This window comes from Cyprinus carpio, chromosome A2 (genome assembly GCF_018340385.1).
Source record: "Cyprinus carpio isolate SPL01 chromosome A2, ASM1834038v1, whole genome shotgun sequence".
In the NCBI taxonomy this organism is placed as follows: Eukaryota; Metazoa; Chordata; class Actinopteri; order Cypriniformes; family Cyprinidae; genus Cyprinus; species Cyprinus carpio.
The window spans coordinates 10,928,506-10,955,812 of record NC_056573.1 but is presented as its reverse complement, the minus strand read 5'-3'; the positions used below and the strand labels follow the sequence as shown (position 1 = coordinate 10,955,812).

Here is a 27,307-nt window from a genome sequence, read left to right as displayed (position 1 = left end):
ACTATTACAAAAATTACTATTTATTATTTTAACTATAATTATTTAGATTATATTGGTTTCTTGTTTAGACACTATATTTGAAACTCATCCAACAATTGGTCCACAGTGAGTACAACCAAAATGTCTGCTGACATCTAGTGGTGAAAATATAACTATCACAGATCATATGTGCTGCTCAAAATGCTTGTAAACTCGAAGCAAGAAACCTGTGTTGAAAGTTTGCCATAAATAATTATGACAATGAACTCTTATATTGTAATAAAATTTAGTCCGCTAACAGTTTGGTATTTATTAGTGCAGATTAGAAATCAAATATATGCCAAAACACCTCCCACAATGGCCTGAAATGGGAGAAGAGGAAATAAACAGACAAGGTTTAAGTATTAAATCTATTATTATTATTATTTTTTTGTCATGAACAGTCATATCACTTTACATATGAAATGCTATAAGAAAAAAAAGTCACACAAAAAAATTAATATGAAAAACAGTTTTATTTGTCTGTGCGCTAATGAAATTGAGGTTCAATTCATTTATTTAACCATTTAAATGAAGAGATTGCACCTTCTCATACTGGAGTAGAGCTCGAAGGTTCCCACCATAACAACATGCTCAGAGAGTTACACAGGGTCTTCAGGCCTCACATTCCAGGGACTGGTTTACTGTCAGGCCTTCACTAATGTGCAAATCCACATAAACATGTGCTTCTGAGGAGTCCCCACAAGCTTTACCAAACCAGCATATTCAACAGGCTTCACTCAGACACAAGATGTATAAAACCACACAACATAAAAAATACAAAAAAATACACAACAAAAAAAACAAAAAAAAAAACAGTATGTCCTGATCACTTAAACTCAAACCACAAACTGATGTGTGTACTTTCAGAGCCCCTCACCCCCCCCCGCCAAAAAATTATGTTTTTAATGTCCATTATTAAGCACAAAAATTAATTGTGGTCCTTTGATTCAGTTGAAAATCGGACTTCAAATATGAAACTGTGAGTCTAAATTCGTTCTAACTTCTCACTAAGAAATTCTTCAACGCTGTCTGTATTCCACTTGAGGATGCTGAGCTCCTCCGCAATGTTCCCGTTATCGTCCAGCAGCTTTAGCACAGGGTCTGAGCCTCTCACATACTGGAATGAATGCAAAAAGAACATCTAGAATTAACCAGAGCTTAAACCAAGTATACAAGCAATACAATCTTTCTAGACTTATATTAATATTTTGTACAAAATAATTGTATTTTATATACACATACACTACCGTTCAAATGTTTGTGATTGGTGAGATTTCTTTTCTTTAAAGCCAAAATACTTTTAAAAATTTAATATTGTGAAATATTATAACAATTTACAATTATTACAAATCAAATGTATTTTATTTAAATATATTTTAAAATGTCATTTCTGTGCTGGCAAAGCTGAATTTTCAGCATCATTACTCCAGTCTTCAGTGTCACATGATCCATCAGAAACCATTCTTCTACTCTTTATTGACATTTCTTTGATTACTCTTAATTCAATTAACAGCATATTTGAGAATTTGTTAATCTTAACTGTCACTTTTGATTGATTTAATGTATCCTTATAATAAGTAAAAATTTCTTTAAAAAAAATGCTTATTACATTTATAAAAAAAAAAAAAAAAAAAAAAAAAAAATACATACTTTCGAACAGTAGTGTATGTCCATGCCCATGCTTATTACCTTTATTTTTTTTTTTTTACTATTAACTATTACCAATTTTATTTTATTTTTTTTACCTTGATCTGAAGACCCCTGAACATCTTTGGCTTGTCACTCCTGACAAAAGCTGAAGGGAAATATAGTCACAAAAATTTCGTAACATGAGAGCAAAAGTAAACACTCTAGTAGTCTGTTCCACACAACAACAGCTGCTACAAGAAAAACACCCTTTGAAGCATTTCAAATTAACATGGTTTGTTTTGCTACATTTCTATGCCATTTTTGTACAATCATCAAGCAGCACAAAAATTATTAAGTATAAATTAGTCATATTTGAGAGCAAATTTTCAACCTACCTTGGACTTGAGGGAACCTCCCCAATTTTCATCCACAGACCTCAAGGATGGCTCCTGGATAGAGCTGTCAAAAAAAAAAAAAGAAAGGTAAAAAGTCAAATATGCATTAATATGGGTACAAACAGATTTTCACACTGGCAAAGCTAATAAATAAATATACTGGTCTTTGTAATAATGATTTTATTAAAATTAAGTGATATGACACCAAATAATAAACACTCTGGTCTCTGGCTTGTATCTAAATATTTGTGCTTTGACAAAAATCTTTACGCATTTTTCATTGTTTGGTGTGTAAAACTGCAGAAAAGCTTCATTAAAGCTCCAGCGCTCCATGTTCACTGTAAGACAATGACCTTGTGATTTGGCTCAGAAGCTGAACTCACCTTCCTTGACTCCAGCTGAGCCTCCTCTTGGCAGCACTGCCTGCAGGGCAGGTCTAACTGGCCCAGGCTGAACTGACCCAGGAGATCACAGGAGCTGCACAGGAGATTGCTGGAGAAGCCCATCTCCCTGCAGGCCTCAGAGGAGAGCTCCGCTCCATAAGACGCCAGCTAAGTCAAGATTTAAACCACATTTTACACATGAAACAAGCAGTAGATGCAATTCTCTAAGCACTTACACCAGTTGAGATTTAAGTCAACATCTCAAACTTATTATAAATTCTCAGCTGGTTTCTGAGAGCATCTTTGATTGATGACCCTCAAAGGCAACGTCAAAGAACAAGGCAAACTGAGGGTAGAGCACAGGTGCAGGGATTCGCAAGCTTTGGCTACACAGCTATGATAACAAGACTATTCAGTTTATAGCTAGTGGTTGACACATCTCGCCTCCTCGTTTCAAACAATATAATTGAATAAATAAATAAACAAACAGTATAGTTGATACATTTCCGTTTAAGAATAAACAATCATTTAAATATTTTTTTTATTATTTTGGAATAAAGGAGATATTAAAATTTTAGACAACAGTTATAATATATAAAACAAAATTAAAGTAAATTAAAACCATAAAAAACTGTTGAAATAAAATAAACCTTAACTGAAATAAAAATAAAATATTGGAGAAAATAAATTCAGCTAGTTGCCAAGGCAACATTATTTTAACTTGATGAATGAATATATATATATATAACAAATTTAAAAACTTAAAAAAAAAAAAACTAAAATTAAAAAAGGCTAAAATTAAAACGGAAACTACAAAAACAAAAACGTTGCACAACATAAAAAATTAAAACTATAATAACATTACATAACTATATCTCTATGATACTAAAATAACACTGTTTGAGACTTTATAATTGAATTGCAATGACTTAAGAATTGTTTGGACCTGGAATCTGATTGAATTTCATATTTATACCCCATAATATGGTCCTTTCTAAGTTTAATCAAGCCCTTACAGTATGGAACTTCTATAGGGAATTCTTTTCCTCTCCACACAAGAGACAGGAACAGCACTTCGTGAATTTGCTTCCTTGTTGCGAGCACTATCAGCTACTCTCGGAAAATCCAAAAAAAAACTTGTGTTACTCGTGTAAAGATAAAGGAAAATATATTTTCAATAACTGTAATGTTTATTTTAAAAGTTACGTATATCTAACGTTACAAGTTCATTAATTGCAGGTAATCTAGCTAACAGTTTTAGAACTTAATCATTACGGAACACATGAAAAACACTGTCTCAAATTTTTTGCAGTAGGTGCACAGTTAGTTAATGTCACGGTTAGAAATTAAATCTGCGATATTATATAGATTTGCTATACATTATTTACACTATCAACCGGATGAGCCACGTCATTAGCTAACATTAGCGAGCCGGCTAACCAGCGCCTTGAACGTAAATAGTCCATATTTTACATAAGCATGTGGATTACTTGTCATTGTTGAGTGTCTTCTTTCAAAGATGAAATTGTACAGATATTGTTTCTTCACCTACCGTCTGTAATAACGGCAGTAACCAAAGCAGGTACACCTCTCCCGCCATGAATGACTATCTTCTACTCGCTCTTCCACTCAGCAGGAAGTGCGTCACAACACACACATCGGGCTTATTAATAAAAGTCTTACCATAACCAAAGAACTATTTGAAAAAAAAAAAAATCGTTTTAACCTTTGATTTAAAGAAAGATCAGACTGTTTTAACAATTGGCAACAAAGAGATTTAACAATAACAGGCAGTCTTTTTAACTAAACTCAAGAAGTGTCTAGACTTGTCATGCATTCATCATCATCACTTCAAAAGTACAATGGTTCAGGAATTGTTTAGAATTTTTTTTTTTTACCCTTTAGTATTGTTCTTTCTAAATATTATCAACAAGACTTTATGGCATGGAAATTCTGTTATGTGTCATTGCAGAACTGGAAACAAGGTGATTTTATGTGATCTTTTGCTTAATTGTATGCAATAACAATTTTTGAAAATGGTAGAAAATATTTGGACATGGTCACTGACGGTAAATATGATGATGTGGTGGTGTCAGAACAGTGAATGCAGAGCAGTCGTATTTGAGTGAAGTGAGATTCTTCAGTCAGCTGATCCACGAATGCGCATGCGCACTGACACAACGTGCCTCACTCCCAGGACTGAACAACAACTGAGCGTCCACTCCAGCTGCTCCTCAAGTGAAGGATAGTCTGAGCTGTTCGGATTCAATAAGCATACAACATTTTATGCGGAACTGTTTTTGTTATAAGTGTCCGTTGTAGTGTAGTTTGCTGTGTGTGTGTTTATATTGGACTCTGGGAATCATGAAATAGCAGTCCTGCTCGTTGCATCCATGAACTGAGTGTCATAAAGTTCTCGGTCACGCCATGTCCTCTCTGTGCTGGATTTTTTGATGGGGTTTTTAAGGTTAAAGATGCCGCCGAAGTTTCAGCTCCTGGCTCTGTTGGCCTTCGCCATTGCGATGATCTTTTTGGAAAACAAAATTCAGAGGCTCGAGGAGTCACGGGGGAAGCTGGGTAAGATTTTCCTTTCCAATAAAGTATCTCGAAATCATTTGTAGACTAGAAATCAGCAGCAGTCTGATTTGCTTCAATTTGTCAACATTTTCATGGTGTGATTTGTTTCCTCAGTACTATTTTAAGGGAGTTAATGAGCACTGGTGTGTGTGTGTTTGGACTACATGGTCCATCATGTCTCAGGCAGCAGCTGCATTTTCATTCAAGCAAGACCCAGTATCAGTTTTGACTCAACTAGTTGTGCAATGAATATTTTCCTTCGTCAGTATTCAAGCATGTATCTGTTGCACTATGAAGCTACTGCATCAGACATGCCGCTCACTTATGCTCGAGTCTGCAGGGACAAAATAAGATGAAGAATTGAGGAACAACTGAAGAAATAACAGCTTGTTTACCAAGCATTATTTTGGATTAATCTATTCAACATGTTTGGTAACATTCTCCAGCTTACTGCTCGTTTATTTTGTTTTCCATTAATATTGTTCAATACTGTTAGATATAAAACCATATCATTATATATTTATAATAACTACTGACCAATAAATATAAAAATAACTTAAGTGAACGAATAAATTGAAATTACAGGATGTTTTCAAACTGATTTTCACCTCCATCAACTAAATTGTTACCACAGTCAAAAAATCTTACAGTTTTGACAAAATCGCCATGAACGCATATTAAATCCATTTAGCCATAAAGTTATTAGTTTTTTCCTTCCTTATGCTGTTTCTAGTTATTAACAGGACATGCTTAGAACTTGGGGAATTATCTAAAAATCTGGGTCGGTATGATTTTCACATGTAGACTAAACTAATAATTTGACTTTCAGTTAACTCATAAAACTGATGTACTATTCATATCTTGAGGTATAATAAAGATTTATGCAACAATTTTTAACCCTGACAAAATTCAGTGTCACAGAGTATTTACTAATGTTCACAACCATTTAAAATGTTGGGGCTCAAATGACCTTTATTGAATAAGGATGCTTTAAATTAATCAAAAGGTGTTTATAATGTTACAAAAGATTTCTATTTCAAATAAATGCTGTTCTTTTGAACTTTGTTCATCAAAAAATCCTGAAAAAAAATCAGTTTTCACAAAAATATTAAGCAGCACAGCTGTTTTCAGCACTGTTAATAATAAAAAAAAATGTTTCTTGAGCAGCAAATCAATGATTTCTGAAGGATCATGTGACACTGAAGACTGGAGTAATGATGCTGAAAATTCAGCTTTGATCACAGGGATAAATTACATTTTAAAATGTATTAAAATAAAAAAGCTATGTTGAATTGTAATAGTATTATTGATAGTAATCGACATATGATTTAACATTGAGAAGTTTAAGAACTGGGTGATATTCTGATAAAAATTATCCACTGTTTGAGATTTAGCTATTTTGTATAATAATATTTAAATGTATATCCTTCATATTTAGATTAGGATCTGTGAATAAGCACGAACGGAGGATGATAATATGATGATAAATTACTGTAGTTCAGAAAGACATTGGGAAAAACCCACAATTGTGTCTTAATTTTATTTTAAAGCACAACCGTGGAGACAAATAAGACAATAATACCTAATAACCCTGACCATCAGCGTGAACTGGGATTTTATAAGTGTATAATGGGAATAAAAATCTTGCAATGCTGAAACAATATATCTTTGCATATATTTTGAATGTTTTTGTTTACTAAAACAGCTGTTATTAAATCTGATCTACAGCAAATATTATTATTATTGTGCTTAAGTGCATACTTAAGCAATAAATGTTCATATCACTTCTCTGCTGTATATTTTTATTTATACTTTTATATGTAGGCTATTTATGCATAAATTAAATAGTTTGTTTTGTGGCACGATCCTCGAAACAGGAATCACTGTAAAATAGAACTATATGCTTTACTGAATATCCCTTTTAGATTTTTAGTGGTTATAGTCACTACTTAGCCTCATAAATAAAATTAATTAAAAAAAATTATCACAATGAAGGTCTCTTTTACTCACCTTCTTAAAAGTCCTCACGTAGCCTACCTACAGTGGGTACGGAAAGTATTCAGACCCCCTTAAATTTTTCACTCTTTGTTATATTGCAGCCATTTGCTAAAATCATTTAAGTTAATTTTTCCTCATCAATGTACACACAGCACCCCATATTGACAGAAAAACACAGAATTGTTGACATTTTTGCACATTTATTAAAAAAGAAAAACCTGAAATATCACATGGTCCTAAGTATTCAGACCCTTTGCTCAGTATTTAGTAGAAGCACCCTTTTGATCTAAAACAGCCATGAGACTTTTTGGGAAAGATGCAACAAGTTTTTCACACCTGGATTTGGGGATCCTCTGCCATTCCTCCTTGCAGATCCTCTCCAGTTCTGTCAGGTTGGATGGTAAACGTTGGTGGACAGCCATTTTCAGGTCTCTCCAGAGATGCTCAATTGGGTTTAAGTCAGGGCTCTGGCTGGGCCATTCAAGAACAGTCACTGAGTTCTTGTGAAGCCACTCCTTCATTATTTTAGCTGTGTGCTTAGGGTCATTGTCTTGTTGAAAGGTGAACCTTCAGCCTTGTCTGAGGTCCTGAGCACTCTGGAGAAGGTTTTCGTCCAGGATATCCCTGTACTTGGCCGCATTCATCTTTCCCTCGACTGCAACCAGTCGTCCTGTCCCTGCAGCTGAAAAACACCCCCACAGCATGACGCTGCCACCACCATGCTTCACTGTTGGGACTGTATTGGACAGGTGATGAGCAGTGCCTGGTTTTCTCCACACATACCACTTAAAATTAAGGCCAAAAAGTTCTATCTTGGCTCTCATCAGACATTTCTCTGTTTTTTAGCAAACTCCATGCGGGCTTCATGTGTCCTTCACTTATCATACACTTACTATAGGCTTCCATCGGGCCACTCTGCCATAAAGCCCCGACTGGTGGAGGGCTGCAGTGATGGTTGACTTTCTACAACTTTCTCCCATCTCCCAACTGCATCTCTGGAGCTCAGCCACAGTGATCTTTGGGTTCTTCTTTACCTTTCTCACCAAGGCTCTTCTCCCCTGATAGCTCAGTTTGGCCGGACGGCAAGCTCTAGGAAGGGTTCTGGTCGTCCCAAACGTCTTCCATTTAAGGATTATGGAGGCCATTGTGCTCTTAGGATCCTTAAGTGGAGCAGAATTTTTTTTTGTAACCTTGGCCAGATCTGTCCCTTGCCACAATTCTGTCTCTGAGCTCTTCAGGCAGTTCCTTTGACCTCATGATTCTCATTTGCTCTGACATGCACTGTGAGCTGTAAGGTCTTATATAGACAGGTGTGTGGCTTTCTTAATCAAGTCCAATCAGTATAATCAAACACAGCTGGACTCAAATGAAGGTGTAGAACCAACTCAAGGATGATCAGAAGAAATGGACAGCACCTGAGTTAAATATATGAGTGTCACAGCAAAGGGTCTGAATACTTAGGACCATGTGATATTTCAGTTTTTTCTTTTTTATAAATCTGCAAAATTGTCAAACAATTCTGTGTTTTTCTGTCAATATGGGGTGCTGTGTGTACATTAATGAGGGGGAAAAAAATAACTTAAATTATTTTAGCAAATGGCTGCAATATAACAAAGAGTGAAAAATTTAAGGGGGTCTGAATACTTTCCGTACCCACTGTATATTGCACAGAAGAACAAGAGGTGCCGTCACCAAGCATTTATTTGTAAACAATAACTTCATCTAACTAAAATGACCATGGTTATTAAACAGATAATAAGATACGATTGTAGAATTAACACATAATATTTCTGTAATATGGCCAAATCAGTTACATAATCCAACACAAAGAAATGCGCAAGCTCATTCTTCAAGCGTCTACACCAATAAGATTTGCTTTTTTATAAACCAGTGGAATTGGGGGTGGGCCTGTCACCCTGCCCCAATGTGTGGGCCCACCCCATCGTCCAGCCTGCACCCTGGGGCTTTTCGGGACGTCTGGCTATCGATTTTGCGAGCCTTGATAACATTCAACCCTTTTGCATGTCTGTCTGTGAAAGTAAAAGGTTTTCCGCTTGTTACATCGAATCTATTGAAATAAAGAAAATCAGTTAATTTAAACATCTGTGAAGTACATGTGTCAGCAGGGCTTTTGTATTTTGGTTGAGTGCTGTGGTCCCAAACACAGGCCACATGTTTAACAAGTTGTGACACGTCAAAACCACATGCCTTGAGTGATCAGATATGGGCTATTTCAGGTCCAATACAGGCTATTCTGAATGCTCCACCGTTTGGACTGTAACTCATCATATCTGTTTGTCAACATTCTTTCCATTAAAAATTGGCAAGCTGCTGTTGTTTGGGTTAGCTGGTTCCCATCATCCACCCTGAGTTACTCACATCACGTCTATGAATAGCTGCACAACTGCAGAGGAATATGAGACCTGTTAGCAGGCGGAAAGGTGAGAGGAAGGTTTTCCATCTTGTTAGACCTGGAGAAAGCTATCAGTCTCAGCACTGCATAAATTGATGATGTTTCTGAACCTGTCATCTTGTTTGAGAACAAATGGAGTCTTTAGCACATACCTAGTGTAAACTGTTTGATTAATTTGACTCAATATTTCAACAGTGTTTTTACTGAGTATATTTTGTGTCACATTTTGAAGTGTTGATTGTTGATTTATTATTGTTCCATTTGCTCTAATGATGGCATTTGACATGTACTTTCACGGTTCATGAGCATCGGAAAGTTATTTGATATCTAACCTGATAGTAATTTGTATCCATTTGCTAATAGAAGTTCTGGGATTCCCTTTTTGAACATGTTTCAGATTGTACTGTTAGCCCTGATGGGACTGTGAAAAAAGCAAAACCTATGTGTTATGGCTTGTAGGGTTGTTTGGTGTTAATTCGTTTGCCATTTTTACACAATATAGGCTAATCTTTACTGTTTAAATTGTGTTCATTGAACAGTTTTGAATGTATAGTATGTGATTGGGAACATCTTCATTTTGTTATTATGCCAGCTCAGCATAATGATGTCTGTCAGCCCTCGGAAATGAATGTTGGCATCATCTATCGGCCCAACCCTTATGTCTTGGCACCGACACATTGACTACTGTGCAGTTTTAGATCCAAAATAGCTGTGTTTATGATGCTTAAAGACTTTGAAAGCTTTGTTGATTGTTGAAGCTTTCATTCAAAAGTTGCTGGTAAGAAGCCGTCTCTTAAGGCTGCATTTATTACAGTATTTTAATACAGTGAAAACAGTCAAATTGAAATATTATTACAGTGTAACTGTAAACACTTTTTTTTTTTTTACAATTTTAACTGGAAAATAGTTTAATATTTTAAAATGTTTTAACATTTTTATAATTTATTTTGTTTTTGTGAAAACTGTAAATCAATTGCTATTTTGTGGTCTACAACATAAAAGAAAGCCATTATAACATGTATATGAAAAATGTAGAAACATTGGACACAAATATGGGGCGCCATTGTGCAGCAGCAAGCATCACAACAAAAAAGGAGCCTCATGGTTGATCTAGGTAAATGTGTGCAAATGTATATAGAGCCCCATTCTTATATTTAGCCTGGGGCCCCCAAATCACTAAATCCACCCCTGCATACTAATCTTACATATCAACAGCAAATCTCACACAAACAACAATTCTTAGTGTCAGTTGGTATGTCCTGTTGTGTGTAACCAGATGGTACATAACCTGGGGCAGATTATGAGCTTAATGTTTTACTGACTGTTTATTAAAACTTCAGAGCCCCCCTGAATACCGGAGGCGTACAGCTGCTTGGCCTCTTTGTACACAGGACATACTACAGGTCTGTTTTTCTTTTGTACTTGAGGCACTGCACTACTCCATTTCTCTTACTCAGCCTTAGTCCTTCTGCCAAGGCTGTAAATGTCCTTGTGTTATGATAATGCAACTTCTGGAGCTAACAAGCTTGAACATAAAATGACCCCACAGTGACCTCCATGTAGAGTCTCTCAGAGGCAAACATTACTGAAAGAATGCATTTGTTCTATCTAAGGAAAGACTGTAACCTGATTTGAATCATTGAAAAGACATCAGTCAGAGTATAACTTGTCAGGTTTGGCAGCTGGCTGCAATAAATCCTCTGCTCCTCCTGAGCAGCTTGTAGATATTAAATTTAATATCTACACTTGTAGATATAAAATTTCATTTCCTCATCTTATTATGTTTGGCCTTTACTGGTGTAGCGTATCAGACCCGAACCAGACAAATTAAAGATTCGATCGTGAGCATGGTTGAAACTTGAGGAGCCGAATTCCACAGAAAGGCAACAGTATGTTGTAAATCAACTCCTAGCACCACAGTCTGAAGCAAGATAACCAACCAACTCTTTCAGAGAACAGCTTTCAACATTAACACCATTAGAACAATTATTGACAATTTCAATTCAGAGAAAAGATTGTCAAATTTGGGGAGAGGGATCGAGATTGCTGGTCAAAGAGATGCACAGCCTGACCATCACGTGTAAACTCATGAAAGTAAACAAGATCGCTGGATTGACCCCCCCCCCCCCACCACCTAGCAGAACCAGACTGAAATTCCTAAGGGGACCTTTTAACCTCTGGTTTCCACAGAACATCCTTATGTCAAAGAAAAGCAGAGAAACTGTCTTGTACAGATGAACACAAAAAGACTTCTAAAGGAATATCAGTCCATTGCTTAACTCCCTATCATTTATGAAACCCACACATTTGACTATCATGTTTCTAATCACTTATTGTCTATGTCTTTTTAATTAACTATTGAATAGCTTAAGTATTCATATTCATGTTTAGTATGTGTGTGTTCGAATCTTCTTGCTTGAAACGTTTCTGACCATCAGTTATTTGTCAAATGTATCATATTCTTATCATAGGAATCATGTCCAAAATTATACTCTGCAAGAGCGGGAAAATTCAAGACAACATTTGAGGTGTGGCCAAAAGGCCAGTTTAAATACTCAGGACACCATCAAATTTAGCTTTTAGCCTGCTTTTAGCTTTTGCTTGTAGTTTTAGCTTTTAGCCATGCTTTTAGTCATCACTTTTAGCGTTCTTCGAGCGCCGTTCTAGCGTGTTTCGGCCTGCACACCTGCTGCTGCTTAGCCACGATGAGAAGAAACACCACCTAGTCTCGTCAAACTTTACTTCTATTCTTTTACTTAAGTTTCTTTTCTTTTCCGTTTGAGAGTTTCGTGTTCTGAGTTAAGTTTTGCAACGCCGTGTCTCCGAGTCTGACCTCGAGTGCCCGTCTGAAACTTCAGCCAGCCCACAACTCTGCATCGTCAGCCAACGCCCAACCACGGGCTCCCCAAGACGTCACTTCAACGACTACTGAACTTCCAGCCAATCAGCAACCTCGGGAAACCCCCTTTTCAAGACAACAAAGGGAACCCCTTTTACATAGGCAACGCAAGTAACTTACCTCCAGACTAAGCTGAACTGGTGTATCTAATATAATTTTAACCTCATTGAGGAACTCAATGCGAGGGTTAATTAAGTGATTGATGGCTGTTCATGTCTATGCAATTTCACGTATTGCTGTAAACTTGGGATTTCACATTTTCATTCTCTTAAACCCATCCTTATCTAACTTTCTATCTTCCTGCAACTTGTGTGAATGTGTGAGTGCGTGTGCTTATGTGTTAGATTAGTTTATATGTATAAGATTCATCTAATAAAGCCTTATTCATATTGGAAAGAGAAGTATCTTGTGTTTTGTGCTTACAAGTTAATGTCTTAAACTGCCGATCTTGTTACTGTGCTAGTTAATAGTGTTTTCATTATACTTTGGATATTAATATCCATTGCAGATTTGATGTTATACCGCTCGTTCAGTGAATCGCTGGCCGTCTCAGTGATCAGCCGTGAAACATTGATTCTGTTCAAATTCCCTTTAAAATCTTAAATGATTCCCTTTGAGCTAAATTGACCTGTTTCCCTTACACTGGAACAATACACTCAACTTTACTATTAACATTCTTTATTTTTATAGTTTGAAAAAGTTTAATAATAAATAAGACAATTAGATGATATTTGAATAAAATAATAATACATATTATCCCATTAGCCTATATTATCTATTATCCAGATTCTTTGTATATTGTTAGAGTTGTAATTGTGTATTTATCTTTATGTATGTTCATTAATAATAATTTTAAAAAATCCTAAAAAAAAGGCTCTCTAAACACCTTCTTTCCGTGAGCCTACACTGCTCTGATTAGTCAGATGGCCCAGTCTGTTGTGATTAGTCTACCGCATACAGCATGTGTTGGAAATGATTGCCATAGTTCCATATTTTGAATGCTCGATAGAAAATATAAACATCTATTATTTATCATACTTACAGGTTGTGATTCAGTGGAGCCAACTGGTCCAAATAAACTGGGAACTGAGCCATCTTAAAAGAGCAAGCGTTTTGAGGATCCTGCATTGAACTCTCCAAGATTAGAGAAGCATTTGTCAGTAAAATGACACGTTTGAAGGAGGGTCAAGTTGATCGTGGCTGGCCAATGTAGGCCCTGTCCCAAACCACACCCTAAACCCTCGCGCTCTTCTTCTGAGTCCACACTTTCATGGTGTAATGCTGCTTCGACTGTCAGATAGAAGTCTGCTGCGGAGTTCGCTTTAGTGCAGGCTTGGCAGAAGTGTGTATCGAGGGCGCATAGTGGCCGCAAAGAGGGCGCTGGCAAGCATCCTTCTGAAAGTTTAAATGATGAATGGGACACCCTACCATCTTGTAGACTTAACAGACACGTGTATGCGGCGGCCATTGTGTCAGCAAGACCACAAATGCACATGAAGTGTGCCATTTGGGACAGAGTCATAGAACATAGGTGGGCATTAGGGTTGGGGCGATAGATGATGCCATCGTCCATCGCCGATGGCTGATAGACATCACAATGTTGCGCTGGCAAGTCCATGAATGAATGTTCCGAAGTGAGGTAAACTTCAACAGATCTTCAACAGTAGGCAGCAGTGAACACTGTGTAGGGACCATGTCAATGGGAACACCGTTCAAGCACAGAGCTCACTTCTAACGAGCTGATTATCTGAATCAGGTGTGTTAACACCTGGCGCCACACCGCATCAGCTAAAGACTGTCTACACTGGACACAACAAAGGGACCGTTGAAAATCATTTGAAATTTGTGTCAGCACATCATAAATAAAATGCGGCATCAGTTTACTGTCAGGGATTTGTGGTGTCACGCCATGCCACGCCGCATCCAGTGTAGACAGCATCACTGATTATAACGAGTGCTACTGACTGATCTACACTCACCTAAAGGATTATTAGGAACACCTGTTCAATTTCAACCAATCACATGGCAGTTGCTTCAATGCATTTAGGGGTGTGGTCCTGGTCAAGACAATCTCCTGAACTCCAAACTGAATGTCAGAATGGGAAAGAAAAGTGATTTAAAGCAATTTTGAGCGTGGCATGGTTGTTGGTGCCAGACGGGCCGGTTTCTGAGTATTTCACAATCTGCTCAGTTACTGGGATTTTCACACACAACCATTTCTAGGGTTTACAAAGAATGGTATGAAAAGGGAAAAACATCCAGTATGCAGCAGTCCTGTGGGCGAAAATGCCTTGTTGATGCTAGAGGTCAGAGGAGAATGGGCCGACTGATTCAAGCTGATAGAAAGAGCAACTTTGACTGAAATAATCATCGTTACAACCGAGGTATGCAGCAAAGCATTTGTGAAGCCACACAACATGCACAGCCTTGAGGCGGATGGGCTACAACAGCAGAAGACCCCACCGGGTACCACTCATCTCCACTACAAATAGAAAAAAAGGGGCTACAATTTGCATGAGCTCACCAAAATTGGACAGTTGAAGACTGGAAAAATGTTGCCTCGTCTGATGAGTCTCGATTTCTGTTGAGACATTCAGATGGTAGAGTCAGAATTTGGCGTAAACAGAATGAGAACATGGATCCATCATGCCTTGTACTAACACTGTGCAGGCTGGTGGTGGTGGTGTGGTTCGAATGGTGTGGGGGGATGTTTTCTTGGCACACTTTAGACCCCTTAGTGCCAATTGGGCATCGTTTAAATGCCATGGCCTACCTGAGCATTGTTTCTGACCATGTCCATCCCTTCATGACCACCATGTACCCATCCTCTGATGGCTATTTCCAGCAGGATAATGCACCATGTCACAAAGCTCGAATCATTTCAAATTGGTTTCTTGAACATGACAATGAGTTCACTGTACTAAAATGGCCCCCACAGTCACCAGATCTCAACCCAATAGAGCATCTTTGGGATGTGGTGGAACGGGAGAACTTCGTGCCCTGGATGTGCATCCCACAAATCTCCATCAACTGCAAGATGCTATCCTATCAATATGGGTTAATATTTCTAAACAATGCTTTCAGCACCTTGTTGAATCAATGCCACGTAGAATTAAGGCAGTTCTGAAGGCGAAAGGGGGTCAAACACAGTATTAGTATGGTGTTCCTAATAATCCTTTAGGTGAGTGTATATATAATGAATTAATATTATAGATCAGTGGTACTATAGTATTTTGTCGTGCCTCGCCACTCGCATCCGGTGTAAACATGGTGTTAGGAATCGTTAGTTGTTTTCCCTTATAAGGATTCACGCTTCGGGCACACCTCCCCCCATCCCCCCACATGTGGAGGCGGTAAATGACAACAACGCATGCACCATATTTCAGGTGGTATGGCAAGTGTAAACGCATGAATCGGATATGGGTCACAATTGAAAGAACGTGTAAACGGACAGCCAAAAAAATTGGATATAGGCAACAAATCAGAATTGGGCATCAAGACCTGCAGTGTAAACGAGGCCTTAATGTAGCTGTCACGGAAGTGGGATTCGAATTAGTAATGACTCGTCTTAAAGCCTTTTAGCGCCGGGTCACTGAGCCCACATGCTCAAAATTATGTAATTGCAATGTGTAGTGCTAAAATCTAATAAAAGACATTTTCCTTTAAGAGATAATTATTCATCCAGTATTCTTTGCAGTTTTGCTCCCTCAACATACAGTACTTTTAGTATTCCTTTATGATTCTGGTATATGGCAGTTTATTTTAATTTTTGAAATGTATTTTGCATTAATGTCTCCTCATCTTCTCCTCCTCCATTGCAGAACGAGTCATTGCCAGACATGAGGTACGAGAGATTGAGCAACGGCACATTCAAGAGGGAGCGAAGGTGGCCCTGGTCGAGGAAGATGATCTGGTGGTCATCTACAACCGAGTGCCCAAAACAGCCAGTACCTCCTTCACCAACATCGCCTATGACCTGTGCAACAAGAACCACTATCATGTGCTGCACATCAATACCACCAAAAACAATCCCGTCATGTCTCTTCAGGATCAGGTCAGTTTTGTATCACTTGTGCATGTCCACTGTTAGTGCTTCCCACTTACAGCCATCCAAACAACAGATTATCATGCCGGACAGATCCAAATGTTTACATTTACTGAAATGAACCGAACAGCCTCTAAATGCCACAAAGCATTTCCTTAATAGTGCACTGCAGCAGATGCTATAGTATGGTGGCTTTATATTATCCTGAGGCTTTAGGGGACTCATTTCTATCATTAAACTCTAAAAAGGTTGATTGTTTTTTTCAGAGCAAATCCTAAAGTGATTTATTTATTGTATTTTTTAATTATTATTTATTTATTCATTTTTCAGGTACGGTTTGTAAAGAATGTGACGTTATGGAAGGAGATGAAGCCTGCGTTCTACCATGGACATGTTTCCTTTCTGGACTTCACCAAGTATGTGTCATATGCTCCTGTCATTTTGCTCTGTTTCAGTCTGTTGTGGTCAATGTGTTTTGCCTGAGTAATGCTGTGTAGAGTGGTATCAGGTTTTGCATTCAGTGCCAACATGATTGAAAGATGATTTGCCAACATTCTGCATAACTAGAATCCTACATTAGCCACTTGTTCATTCATATTCATTGAAAGGATGTTGTTTTACATTCCCAACAACCCTAAAAGCAGTTTGATGCTGCTGACTCCTGGTGGCTATGAAAGGAATTGCAGCAAGCCTCTCACAGTTCATTTTAAACAATTCAATCATATTGTTAGTTTCCAGTTTTGTGTATCTTCCCATACCTTACCTACATGCATAAAGCAACTATTTAATTATGCCTAAATGCCCAAAATATGTGTTAGACCTACTATACTAATACATTACTAATTACAGTTCCATTCCCATTACATTATCAGATTTGGAGTGAAGAAAAAGCCTATTTACATAAATGTTATCCGGGACCCTATTGAGCGTTTGGTGTCTTACTACTATTTCCTGCGCTTTGGTGATGACTACAGACCAGGCCTGCGACGCAGAAAGCAAGGGGACAAAAAGGTGAGTCTGGTGGGTCAAGTGTTCGATGAAGTTGTTTCGTCTACTTTTATCCTATTTTTAATTTTTATGAATTTCACAACTATAAGGTACCTAGGTTTAAGTTCACAAAATAAATGTATTGTGTTAGTAAAAATTATTACAAAATAATAATAATATTAGAAAAAAATATATTTTAAATTTAAATATTATTAATATTGTAATATTATTTTGTAAAATGTATTATATAAAATTATTTTTTTACATATATTATTATGTAAAAAGTACAAATACAATTTAAAGTAATATTCTTAAATAATAAAATTATAAATTATTATTATTATTATTATAAATGATGATTAAAAAATCCCCAGATGTTTTATTAAAAGTTGTGCTATTAACATCCTGAATACTAGCCTTGTTTAATTAACTCTTATATTAATAAATAGAATGTGTTTTTATTCAGAGACTGATGTGTGAAAAAAAAACAAAAGAATGTACTTTAGGAATTTTGTCTTGTATTAATCTTAAATGTTTATATAGTTGTTTTTTTGTTTTGTTTTGTTTTGTTTTGTTCTGGCCATGAAGATGACATGACGTTACAAAAATAAAAAATAGTAATAAAACACTATTACTATAACCACAAAATGATCTTCTTTGCAGTTAAAAGAAAGCTTCACTTTTTTCCTTTCACACACACTGAACCCAGAACATGTAAACTGTCATCTCAAAGATCTGTGTGTGTTTCAGACGTTTGATGATTGTGTAGCTGCTGGAGGATCTGACTGTGCTCCAGAGAAACTGTGGCTTCAGATTCCCTTCTTCTGTGGTCATTACTTTGAGTGCTGGTAGGCTGTTCAGTGTCTTTTGGAGTAATTCAGATCTACCACTTTTAGGACTCTTGGTACATTTTCTCAATCCCCTTTTCATAGGAACATTGGCAGCAAATGGGCTTTGGAGCAAGCCAAATACAACCTGGTGAATGAATATATGTTAGTTGGAGTGACGGAGGAGTTGGAAGACTTTGTTATGATGTTGGAGGCAGCTCTCCCTCGCTTTTTTAAGGGAGCCACAGAGCTCTTTCGGACAGGTATGACCACAGAGAGAAAGTCTTTACAAGTCTATTAGATGATGAATATTGTTGTTAAATGTTTGTGTCTGTTTCTAAAGGGAAGAAATCGCATCTAAGGAAAACGAGCGAGAAGAAGCCGCCCACAAAAGAGTCCATAGCCAGACTGCAGCAGTCAGACATCTGGAAAATGGAGAATGAGTTTTATGAGTTTGCACTAGAGCAGTTCCAGTACGTTCGGGCTCACGCGGTGAGAGAAAAAGATGGGGAACTGTACGTACTGGCACAGAACTTTTTCTATGAGAAAATCTACCCAAAGACTACCTGAGACTCAGCGGTGCTCCATAACACTGTACGCTGTCAGAAACACTGGAGGGAGGACGCAATGCATTCTGCCTGACTGCTCTCCATCTGGATGAGTGCATTCAGAGCAACTGAAACTAGTCCATGCCACAAGGAAGAGTCTTGGGGCCAAATAGCTGTCAAGAGCTTTATCCCCCCAATACATATAATCTCAAAGAAGGCTTAAAAGCTCTCTAATGAGCTTTACAAGTGACTGAGGTCTTGCTCGTGTCATTATTCAAGACAAGCTTTCTCCCATAGGGATTTCATACAGGTGCTGCCACATTTCAGAACGTTTTATTGTACTTATTTAATGCATTAATGGTTATTGTTTTTTTGTTTTTTTGACTGATTGATGCTGTTTTTGGAGTTTTTACATCTTATTTTAAAGAGTAAAAAGAGTACTGATGACTACTAAACATTCTCGAAGCTCTTTATCAAGCTGAAAGAATTTAGTAATTTTTTCCAATTTAGAAAATAAAATGAGGAATGTGTTTAAAAATGTTGAAAGTGTTGAAATCATATGTCTTGTCCTTGAAATACCAGAATTTTTTTTTTTGTTGAAAAAAATGATCCACATTTGCTGTTTGCTATTTTTAAAACAACCCTTTGCCTGGGGTTCAGTCCTGCATTTTTTTCAGCAATTGCAGATAATATATTTTTTATCTACAAATATATGTAAGTACTGGTCATTACAGTTACAGTTGGACCAAAACATTCATATATGGGAGGATAAAGAATTGAAGATAAAATGTTTATCTGCATGTGGATCATTGTACTATTACTGGTTCTTGGTAAACGGCAATTCTTTTGTTTTAATTTGCTTTTATGTATTTTATAACTGTATTTTTTTGATTGTTTGTTTGATTTTTTTACGTAGTTCAAACATACTTTTTTCTTTCAAGCTTCTCATGGCAACATACCATTAGTCTGCAGCTTTGATTTAGAGATCCTGGACTTTAAATGTGTTCATTGAAAGAAAGACCCTGAATTCATCGAGACTGTGCCTTTTTTCCTAAAACACAGAGCTGTTATTATAGCCAGTGTAAATATGACTTGACATCTCAGCATATGAATTGATGAGGAATTGTTTTACAATTTGAAATGGGTACAGTTGCATCGGTGGTCATTATTAATATCAATGTGGAAATTGGCAACCATCATATGAAATTGTTTGCCTTGTTGATGGTACAACAAGAGTGGAACTAATGAATTTTGAAAATGGAAATTTGCATCCTGAGTACATTTTACAATTCCAGTGTTTATGTACATCTTTACTAAACACACATTTGTGTGTGAAATGGGTGCTGGATCGCACTTGGCCCTAAAATCTCCAAGACACAATGAGCAGAACATGTAAAAAAAAAAAAAAATTGTTCTAAGTTCTCTTAGATATTTTTAGAGTATCAAAACCAATATGTACTGTATTTGAAATGCTAGATTAACCTGTACATATAAAATAATAATATGTATTGGTTTTAATATCTTTTATTCCACAGTACCATCGTGAGCCTGTATTTGTTATTTGATTTTTTTTTTTTTTTTTTTTTTTTTTTTAATTTAATAATACAACATTAACAAAACATCTCTTACTGCTTCCGTCTCATAAAAATATTTAAAACAGATTTTTGTAAAAAAAAACCACAAAAAAAATATCTCTACTAAAAAAATTTTTATTCATTTATTCAAACAAATTATCAATGTAATTTTGATAAAATATCTCGGACTGTTTCTGTCTGCTAAAAATAGTTTTATTTATTTATTCAAACAAAGGAGAAACTAAATTATATGGAGGCTTTTATTTAATATTCTTCACCTTTTTTGTTACTGACAACACAAATGAAACATTAAACAGACAGTTCAAAAGTTTGGGATCAGTAAGAATTTTTCATGTTTATAAAAGAAGTCTCTTATGCTCACCAAGGCTGTGTTTATTTGATCAAAAAAATACAGTAAAAGCAGCAATATCATGAAAAATTATTACAATTAAAAACGACTGGTTTCTATTTTTAAATATTTTCAAATGTAATTTATTCCTGTGATAGTAAAGCTGAATTTTCAGCAGTCACTACTCCAGATCCTTCAGAAATCATTCCAATATGCTGATTTACTGCTGAAGAAACATTTATTACTATTATCCATGTTGAAAACATCTTCGTGAAAATACAGCATTGATTTGAAAACTTTGTCTTTACTGTCCTTTTTGACCAATTCAAGGCATCATTCCTGAAGAAAAGTATTAACTTTAAAAATATATATTACTGACTCCCAAATTTTGAATGATGGTCCATGTATGTCTTTTCATAGAGCAAAAAAAAAAAAACATGTAGGCTAACAAAGTTCGGGGAAGAAGGAGGCGGGAACCGTCGAACATTTCAACATAAAACTTTATCAAATAAACGAACACAATGCAAAAGTAAAAAAAACTACATAAAACTCGAAACAAGTGAGTGGCGCAGGTGTAGCTCCTCATCGTTTACTCCACCGGCCTCGCTCCGCCCCCACGGCTCTCGGCCCCGCCCCACTCGTCTCACACCACAAACCTCTTTGATTTAATATAACTGGGTGGAACCCATTGGTCTACCCTCTCCTCTTCTACAGAAGCGCTCACCATTGACATTATAGAAATACACAAGATGTGCTGAAGCTGTGCTGTGCACTGCTGCAATATTCATGTTATCTCATCAGAGCACATACATTTAATAAACAGAGCTTCTGATATGCTTTCGAGTCTATCTCTGTGGAAATGTAATCAGCAGCACAATTAAAGCATTATTGAGTCATTCTTTCAATGGCCTGGCCTAGATAATAGTGTAAATAATTAATTTTTCTATTAACTCATTGTTGTCTCTTCAGCTTGTCTCTCTCAGCACACTGGGAACAGATACCAGGCTGCCTTTCAGAGATATAATTTTTCTAATTAGCACTCGAATGAAGGGCTGTCTGTAGCCTCTGATGGTCATTGTCGGGGGGTTTACCTCCCCCTGGTTAGATCATGATGGGTGATTGAGCTGTCACAGCAACAAATAAAGGGCCTTTCAAACAATCCCTTTCTGTGTTTGATCGACAGTCAGGCTTCCCTTCATTTTTAATGAACATCATAATTGTTGGCTATCGTCAGTGGGGAGAGGATACATTAATTAGGGGGGAACTGTTTCGTTAAAATAACCAGCTAAAGTAATTCGGTAGATTTGTTTGGAAATGTCCTTCTAATTGCCAGAACAGAAATGCACATCATTGTCGAATGTTTCACAGATTCAGTTATAGAGCAATGGGACATCAGCCCTTTCCGGCTCTAAATAATGAGGCCTCTGTCTCACGCTTTCCATCTGATGTTTATCTAACTGTATGTGCTCAGACAGCTCACGCTCTTTGTTAATGTGACTCCTGTGCTTTACCTGAAACATCATAACATGCCACTGCTCAGTAAACAATTAAAGTAATGAAGCTGTGGAGAAAATGACTTATTTTCCATTACGCCCCCCCGCTTCCCACCACACAAATTTCAAACTTTGCACTCCGCCATTAGATCAACGACTGTGACCTCATTACATAAACATAATGATCCAGGAGATGGGGGGTTGCTGGTCTCGTTTACAGGAAATCTAGACTGGCAAAACCAACAATAGGGGCTGAAAAAAGTAATAGCTCATGCAGAACATAGTTAGTCTGGTTTCATACACATTCATATGTGTCCAAATGTCTCTTTTTAATATTACTACATCCCTTAATGTTGGATAAATAGGCTAGGGTTAATGGGAGTATAAGTGTGTAAAAACTGTAAAAAAAAAAAAAAGTGTGTAAAAATAAAATAAGTAAAAATGTCACAGTAAAACTCTGTTAACTGATTAACTGTATGTTTTCATATAAGGTGAAAACTGTAAATGGTTTAATATTACATTATACATATTTTGCAATTAAAAATGTAATTCAATTACTATGAATTACGGTATAATTTATGTTAACAAAAAGGTGTGTGTGTGTGGGGGTATCAGTTTATATTCAAAATGAATTTTGTTTCTTATATCAGTAATGTGTATTAGCGTGTTTTGCATCACATTTTTTGTTATTTATTTAATATGATGGTTATGATTTGTGTGTATGATCCTGTGCATGTTTATTTACTAGTACTGTTTTATAGATTGATTTACAGCTCTGATTTACCACGTGACTTTCTATTTTACCTGTTTTTGTTTTTTTTTCTTTTATGGTGGTTATCAGTACATTTTAAGGTAAAAAGCAGATTTTGGTATATTAACATTACATCATATCACTAATATTCAGGCACCAATATTCTATAATATCTGAAACATTTTCGAATACTTTTGATGGTGAATTTCTGGCAACCAGAAAGGTCAGAGCTAATGTTTGTTTGTTTTAATGTCAATTTAAACAGGATTTATTTATTTATTTATTTTTTAATAGTGGTGTTATGTATTTTTTCTCATACAACAATGTGACAGTGATGAACTCAGAAATGGGGGAGAACAGGATCCAAATGCAGATCAACTAAAGAGAATTCCAAAACAATGTCAAGAACAAAAACAGAGAACACCAACTAAACTAATCTAAAAAGTCCAAAACCAGACACCCAACGGGGAATGTGTGACAAACAGAGTGCAACTACAGATATTAGCAGCCTCAAAATCAAACCAAACATGGAGTTAGAAGGTTTTAGTTCCTCAAAGCAAACAGCACACTATATTGCCTATTAACACTAAGCCACCCTTACAGCTTCGTCATGTCATCAGAGACTAATTTTCTGCATTGAATAGTGACATAATACACCATAATGAGTGACAGAAGCCGGCAAACACAACCCTCTCCCCCTCTTTTCTCTCTCTCAGCTCCTACATCTCTGTAATCTAGAGTGTGCAGGTTTGAATTAAGATCAATTGACAAGATAAAACAGTTTTCACTGGTTCCCATGACTACCACTTTTCACCCAAACTGCTTTGATTATGTTTAATCCGATGGTAATCATGGCTAAATGACAGACAGATGATAAGAAAGGCAGGATCCTTTTCTCACGGATGATTTTCTATGGCCACCCAATCAGACAGCTGTCAAGGTTTCTTTTCATAGTGATCTGGCCATGACGCTGTGTGTGTGCTGTAATTAGGTCTTTAATATGGATGATTAAGGCCCCATTGTAAATGACTCCGAATGAGAAAATGTGAGGCAGTTCTTCTAAACTTCTTCAAGTCACTTTGACAAATCAATTTCTGCCAGCTAATTTTGTGATTTACAATTAAAATTTAAATAGTACATTAAATATAGTGGAATGCCAGGGCAAGTTACGAATGCGCCATGTTGAAAGCATCAATAATGTAGCATCTAACCCCTGCATCTGCTGGGCTGCTTCAGCGAGGGACCACAATTTAAGTGAGTGGTGATTGGCTGAAGCGCGCCTGACGTCACCTCACGGATGTTTAAAGGGGATAGAAGTCCGGTAATAGAGCAACGTAACAAGCGCCGTTAATTTACAACGCTCAGACCTTATGAGGATATGTAAGCGAGAGGTCATTTAAATATAGGTAAATTAAGTTATATCCGAGTTTATGACCTCTCGTTATTTTTTTGCCTAAAGACAAGATATGGACCGGCGTCTGCGTCTCTCCGAGCTGACGGACTGAACGCGTTCATCTGTTCTGTATTGATGAGTCTGTAAAATCATCTGGAAGCTGTGAAGCAGGTGAGTGCGCATACTTGTGTCAAACAAGCATAAGTGTGTGAACTTGTTTACTTTGATAAAATTGTTTATCTGTCAGTTTCATACAGATAGAGGCCCACTGGTCAAATTAATTTATTGCCTACTTACAAACTAATTGAATACAGTTTGTGTTTGTTGTCCAGTTAGTAACATGTTCAGCTGTTGACATGCATTCTATTCTAGGTAGTGACCCATTTATTATGGTGAACACTGCTTGTAATACACAAGCACCTCATGTCAGAATGGGGGCCCTGGCATGGAAGCGGTGCGTTGGATGTGGATGCAAGATTTCAGACCGCTTCCTGCTGTTTGCTCTGGATGGATACTGGCACTGCCACTGTCTCAAGTGCTCCTGCTGTCAAGCCCAGCTGGCAGAAATCGGCTCATCGTGTTTCACAAAGCGTGGCTTGATCCTCTGCAAAAGTGACTATATAAGGTCAGACTACAGGAACTGTTTTGTTATTGTCATCCTCTATGATATACTATCATTCACACCCTGAGCTACAAATTTTCTAGACAAATAAGAGAAATGATATCCTACATCTAATAAGTCTAGCAAAGAAAATATGGGATTTGACTTAAAAAAAAATAAAAATGTCATTTACGCACCCTCATGTTGTTCCAAGCCTGTTTGACTCTCTTTTTTTTCTGTGAAAAACATATTTTGAAGAATGTTGGGATCTAAACACTTTCAGTTCCAATTGACTTCCATTGTATGGAAAAAAAATGTAAGTCATTGGGAACGGGAACTTTTTTTTTATCATCATTCTTCAAAATATCTTTTGTGTCCAGCAAAAGAAAGAAATGCATACAGGTAAGAAACAACATGAGGGTGATTAAGATGACAGAATTTCATTTTTGGGTGAATTATCCCATTAAATGGGGAAAAAGTATAGGCAAAAGTTCAAATAGGCTTGCTTATTAAAAGATATATTTGTGGTTATGATGTTCACTACAGATTGTTTGGTCACAGCGGAGCCTGCAGGGCTTGCAGTAAGTCCATCCCAGCAAATGAAATGGTTATGCGAGCACAGGGCAATGTTTTCCATGTCAAGGTAATTTACTCCATTTAAATGCAGTTAATTAAAAATGATCTACTCCTTGTCTGTAGGTTGATATGCTGAAGTATGTTTTGGGGGAGACAGGGTGCCTTGTAATATGTTTTCCTCACAATCATTCCTTTCTTTACTCTTGTAGTGTTTTGTGTGCTCCATCTGCCATAACCAGCTAGTACCTGGTGACCGTTTTCACTACACAAATGGAAAACTGTACTGTGAGCAGGACAGACCGTCAGCTTCTGCGCACAGATGCGACCACTTGGATTCACTCAGGGAGCAAAACATATCTGAACAGAAGTCCTGAGCTCATCATTTTTTTGCTGAGCTCTGACAAAGAGACACTAATGGAGCACCTAGTTTCATATTCAAGACCTCATAACCCAGTAGCTGCTTTGTCAGCTACAGACTATTTTATGAAGGTCTAATATTGTGGAAATTCAACATATATGGTAATATCTGGCAGTTTAAATGAGGTTAACCATTGGAGCTGAAAAGCAATATCGGCGAGCATCCTTGCGTATCATAATCAATTATGAATTGGTTTTGCACGGAATGACCTTTCTTATATGTTGTGGACCTGCAATTTAGTTGTGGTGTCTGTTAGTTTTGAAATAGTGCTGTGTGAGAAAACACCACCTTCCTCTGGTGTGTGTAAGACATTTATCTTTTGGTTACGGGACGGCTATTCTTCCTGGTCTGCAATTACAGTATCACTGCTATTAACCTGTCCATAAATCAGTTCTGGTAGCATCCAGAGAGTCCATGTTCTCTGTATCCTTTGAAGCAGACCTCCAGATGATCTCTTAGAGAGCATAATGTTTTTTTTTAATTCTAAAACATTCTGAGCTCGCTATAAAGGACCGATCTTTAAAATGTGTTGTGTGTGAAGTAATATTTGCTTTATTCAGAATAATTAAAAATCTTTAAAAACCCAAGAAAGGATCTCTTCACTGATTTTGAGCTATGCTTTCAGTTGTGATGCTTTCTAAATAATGTTGTCAGACACAGAATTTATGGAGAACACCACCCTCTGTTGGCTGAAGGTAATTCTGTCAATTCCAATATTAACCCTTTATATAAGCCTTTGTTAAAAAAAAAATTAGCTTTTTTTTTCTTGTTTAGTAAATGCATCTCTCATCATGATATGAAGCTATGTGCAGAAATATTCTGTTGCTTTATGAATTTAGAAAAACAAATACTCAGAGGGAACATTATATAAAACATTTTATAATTGTTTATAAATTAAATAATAAAATACATTATTAAAGTGTCATGCTGAATGTCATATGTTTAAGGCCATTCCATCATGTCCTAATCTCTGATTATTGTAATGTGGGTATTTTATTCTAACTGATTAATATACCTCCTGTCTATGCTTTGCCTTCTTCACCAGTCTGACTTTTAGTCCATGTTTCTGATGAAAAATATTGATTCATTAACCATTTGTCCTTTATATGAGTTGTAAAGTAAAATACATTGGGAGCTGTTATAAAATATTTCACTATATAATAAGTGGTGCTGCCTTTGCGGAGTAAATCTAAATTAATTGACCTGAAAACAATAAATAAATAAATAAAACTCACACTGAAATGAATGTGGTCCTGCACCTATAGATGAATAATGAATTAGTTGCTTCTACAGAATGTCCCTATAGAATAATAATACAGAATGCTATTTATGATTCTATAAAATAAATCACAAAGAAATGAGTTGCACTGCTGTAACAGCATAGCATCCCTATAGAAGTCAATATAAAATATAAGCGCTCCTGCTCTTAT

The 27,307-nt window shown here is 36.6% G+C and overlaps 3 protein-coding genes across 5 annotated transcripts; 2 read left to right on the top strand and 1 right to left on the bottom strand.

Annotated features, from left to right (window-relative positions):
- Positions 1-816: 816 nt before the first annotated feature.
- On the bottom strand, positions 817-4,128 carry LOC109081104 (selenoprotein F-like). Of its 2 annotated transcripts, XM_042772499.1 has the most exons (6): positions 3,981-4,128; positions 2,429-2,596; positions 2,046-2,109; positions 1,767-1,816; positions 962-1,138; positions 817-886 (listed from the first exon to the last, which is right to left on the bottom strand). In XM_042772499.1, exons 1-5 carry the CDS (start codon positions 4,026-4,028, stop codon positions 1,007-1,009), a joined length of 462 nt encoding a protein of 153 aa, XP_042628433.1. In that variant the 5' UTR covers positions 4,029-4,128; the 3' UTR covers positions 817-886; positions 962-1,006. The 2 variants fall into 2 exon arrangements, with proteins under 2 accessions (XP_042628433.1, XP_042628423.1); XM_042772489.1 differs by lacking the exon at positions 817-886 and having other exon boundaries at positions 893-1,138.
- A 465-nt stretch (positions 4,129-4,593) lies between these two features.
- Positions 4,594-19,753, top strand: LOC109051817 (heparan sulfate 2-O-sulfotransferase 1-like). Its single transcript, XM_042772481.1, has 7 exons — positions 4,594-5,005; positions 16,137-16,369; positions 16,691-16,776; positions 17,233-17,371; positions 18,098-18,195; positions 18,280-18,437; positions 18,518-19,753. The coding sequence occupies exons 1-7, from the start codon at positions 4,882-4,884 to the stop codon at positions 18,742-18,744; spliced, it is 1,065 nt and encodes a 354-aa protein (XP_042628415.1). The 5' UTR covers positions 4,594-4,881; the 3' UTR covers positions 18,745-19,753.
- Positions 19,754-24,177: 4,424 nt separating this feature from the next.
- On the top strand, positions 24,178-26,462 carry LOC109051813 (LIM domain transcription factor LMO4-like). Of its 2 annotated transcripts, XM_019069297.2 has the most exons (4): positions 24,178-24,453; positions 24,655-24,907; positions 25,430-25,526; positions 25,669-26,462. In XM_019069297.2, exons 2-4 carry the CDS (start codon positions 24,672-24,674, stop codon positions 25,831-25,833), a joined length of 498 nt encoding a protein of 165 aa, XP_018924842.1. In that variant the 5' UTR covers positions 24,178-24,453; positions 24,655-24,671; the 3' UTR covers positions 25,834-26,462. The 2 variants fall into 2 exon arrangements, with proteins under 2 accessions (XP_018924842.1, XP_018924841.1); XM_019069296.2 differs by lacking the exon at positions 24,178-24,453 and having other exon boundaries at positions 24,639-24,907.
- The last annotated feature ends 845 nt before the right edge of the window (positions 26,463-27,307 follow it).

Bases quoted from the DNA above. Each gene is read 5' to 3' on its own strand.
- LOC109051817 (XM_042772481.1), top strand. From the start codon at position 4,882: ATGGGGTTTTTAAGGTTAAAGATGCCGCCGAAGTTTCAGCTCCTGGCT. The intron at 17,372-18,097 runs GTGAGTCTGGTG...TGTGTGTTTCAG, and splicing joins GAAAGCAAGGGGACAAAAAG to ACGTTTGATGATTGTGTAGC. The intron at 18,196-18,279 runs GTAGGCTGTTCA...CCCTTTTCATAG, and splicing joins GGTCATTACTTTGAGTGCTG to GAACATTGGCAGCAAATGGG.
- LOC109051813 (XM_019069296.2), top strand. From the start codon at position 24,639: ATGCATTCTATTCTAGGTAGTGACCCATTTATTATGGTGAACACTGCT. The intron at 24,908-25,429 runs GTCAGACTACAG...TGTTCACTACAG, and splicing joins TGCAAAAGTGACTATATAAG to ATTGTTTGGTCACAGCGGAG. The intron at 25,527-25,668 runs GTAATTTACTCC...TTACTCTTGTAG, and splicing joins GCAATGTTTTCCATGTCAAG to TGTTTTGTGTGCTCCATCTG.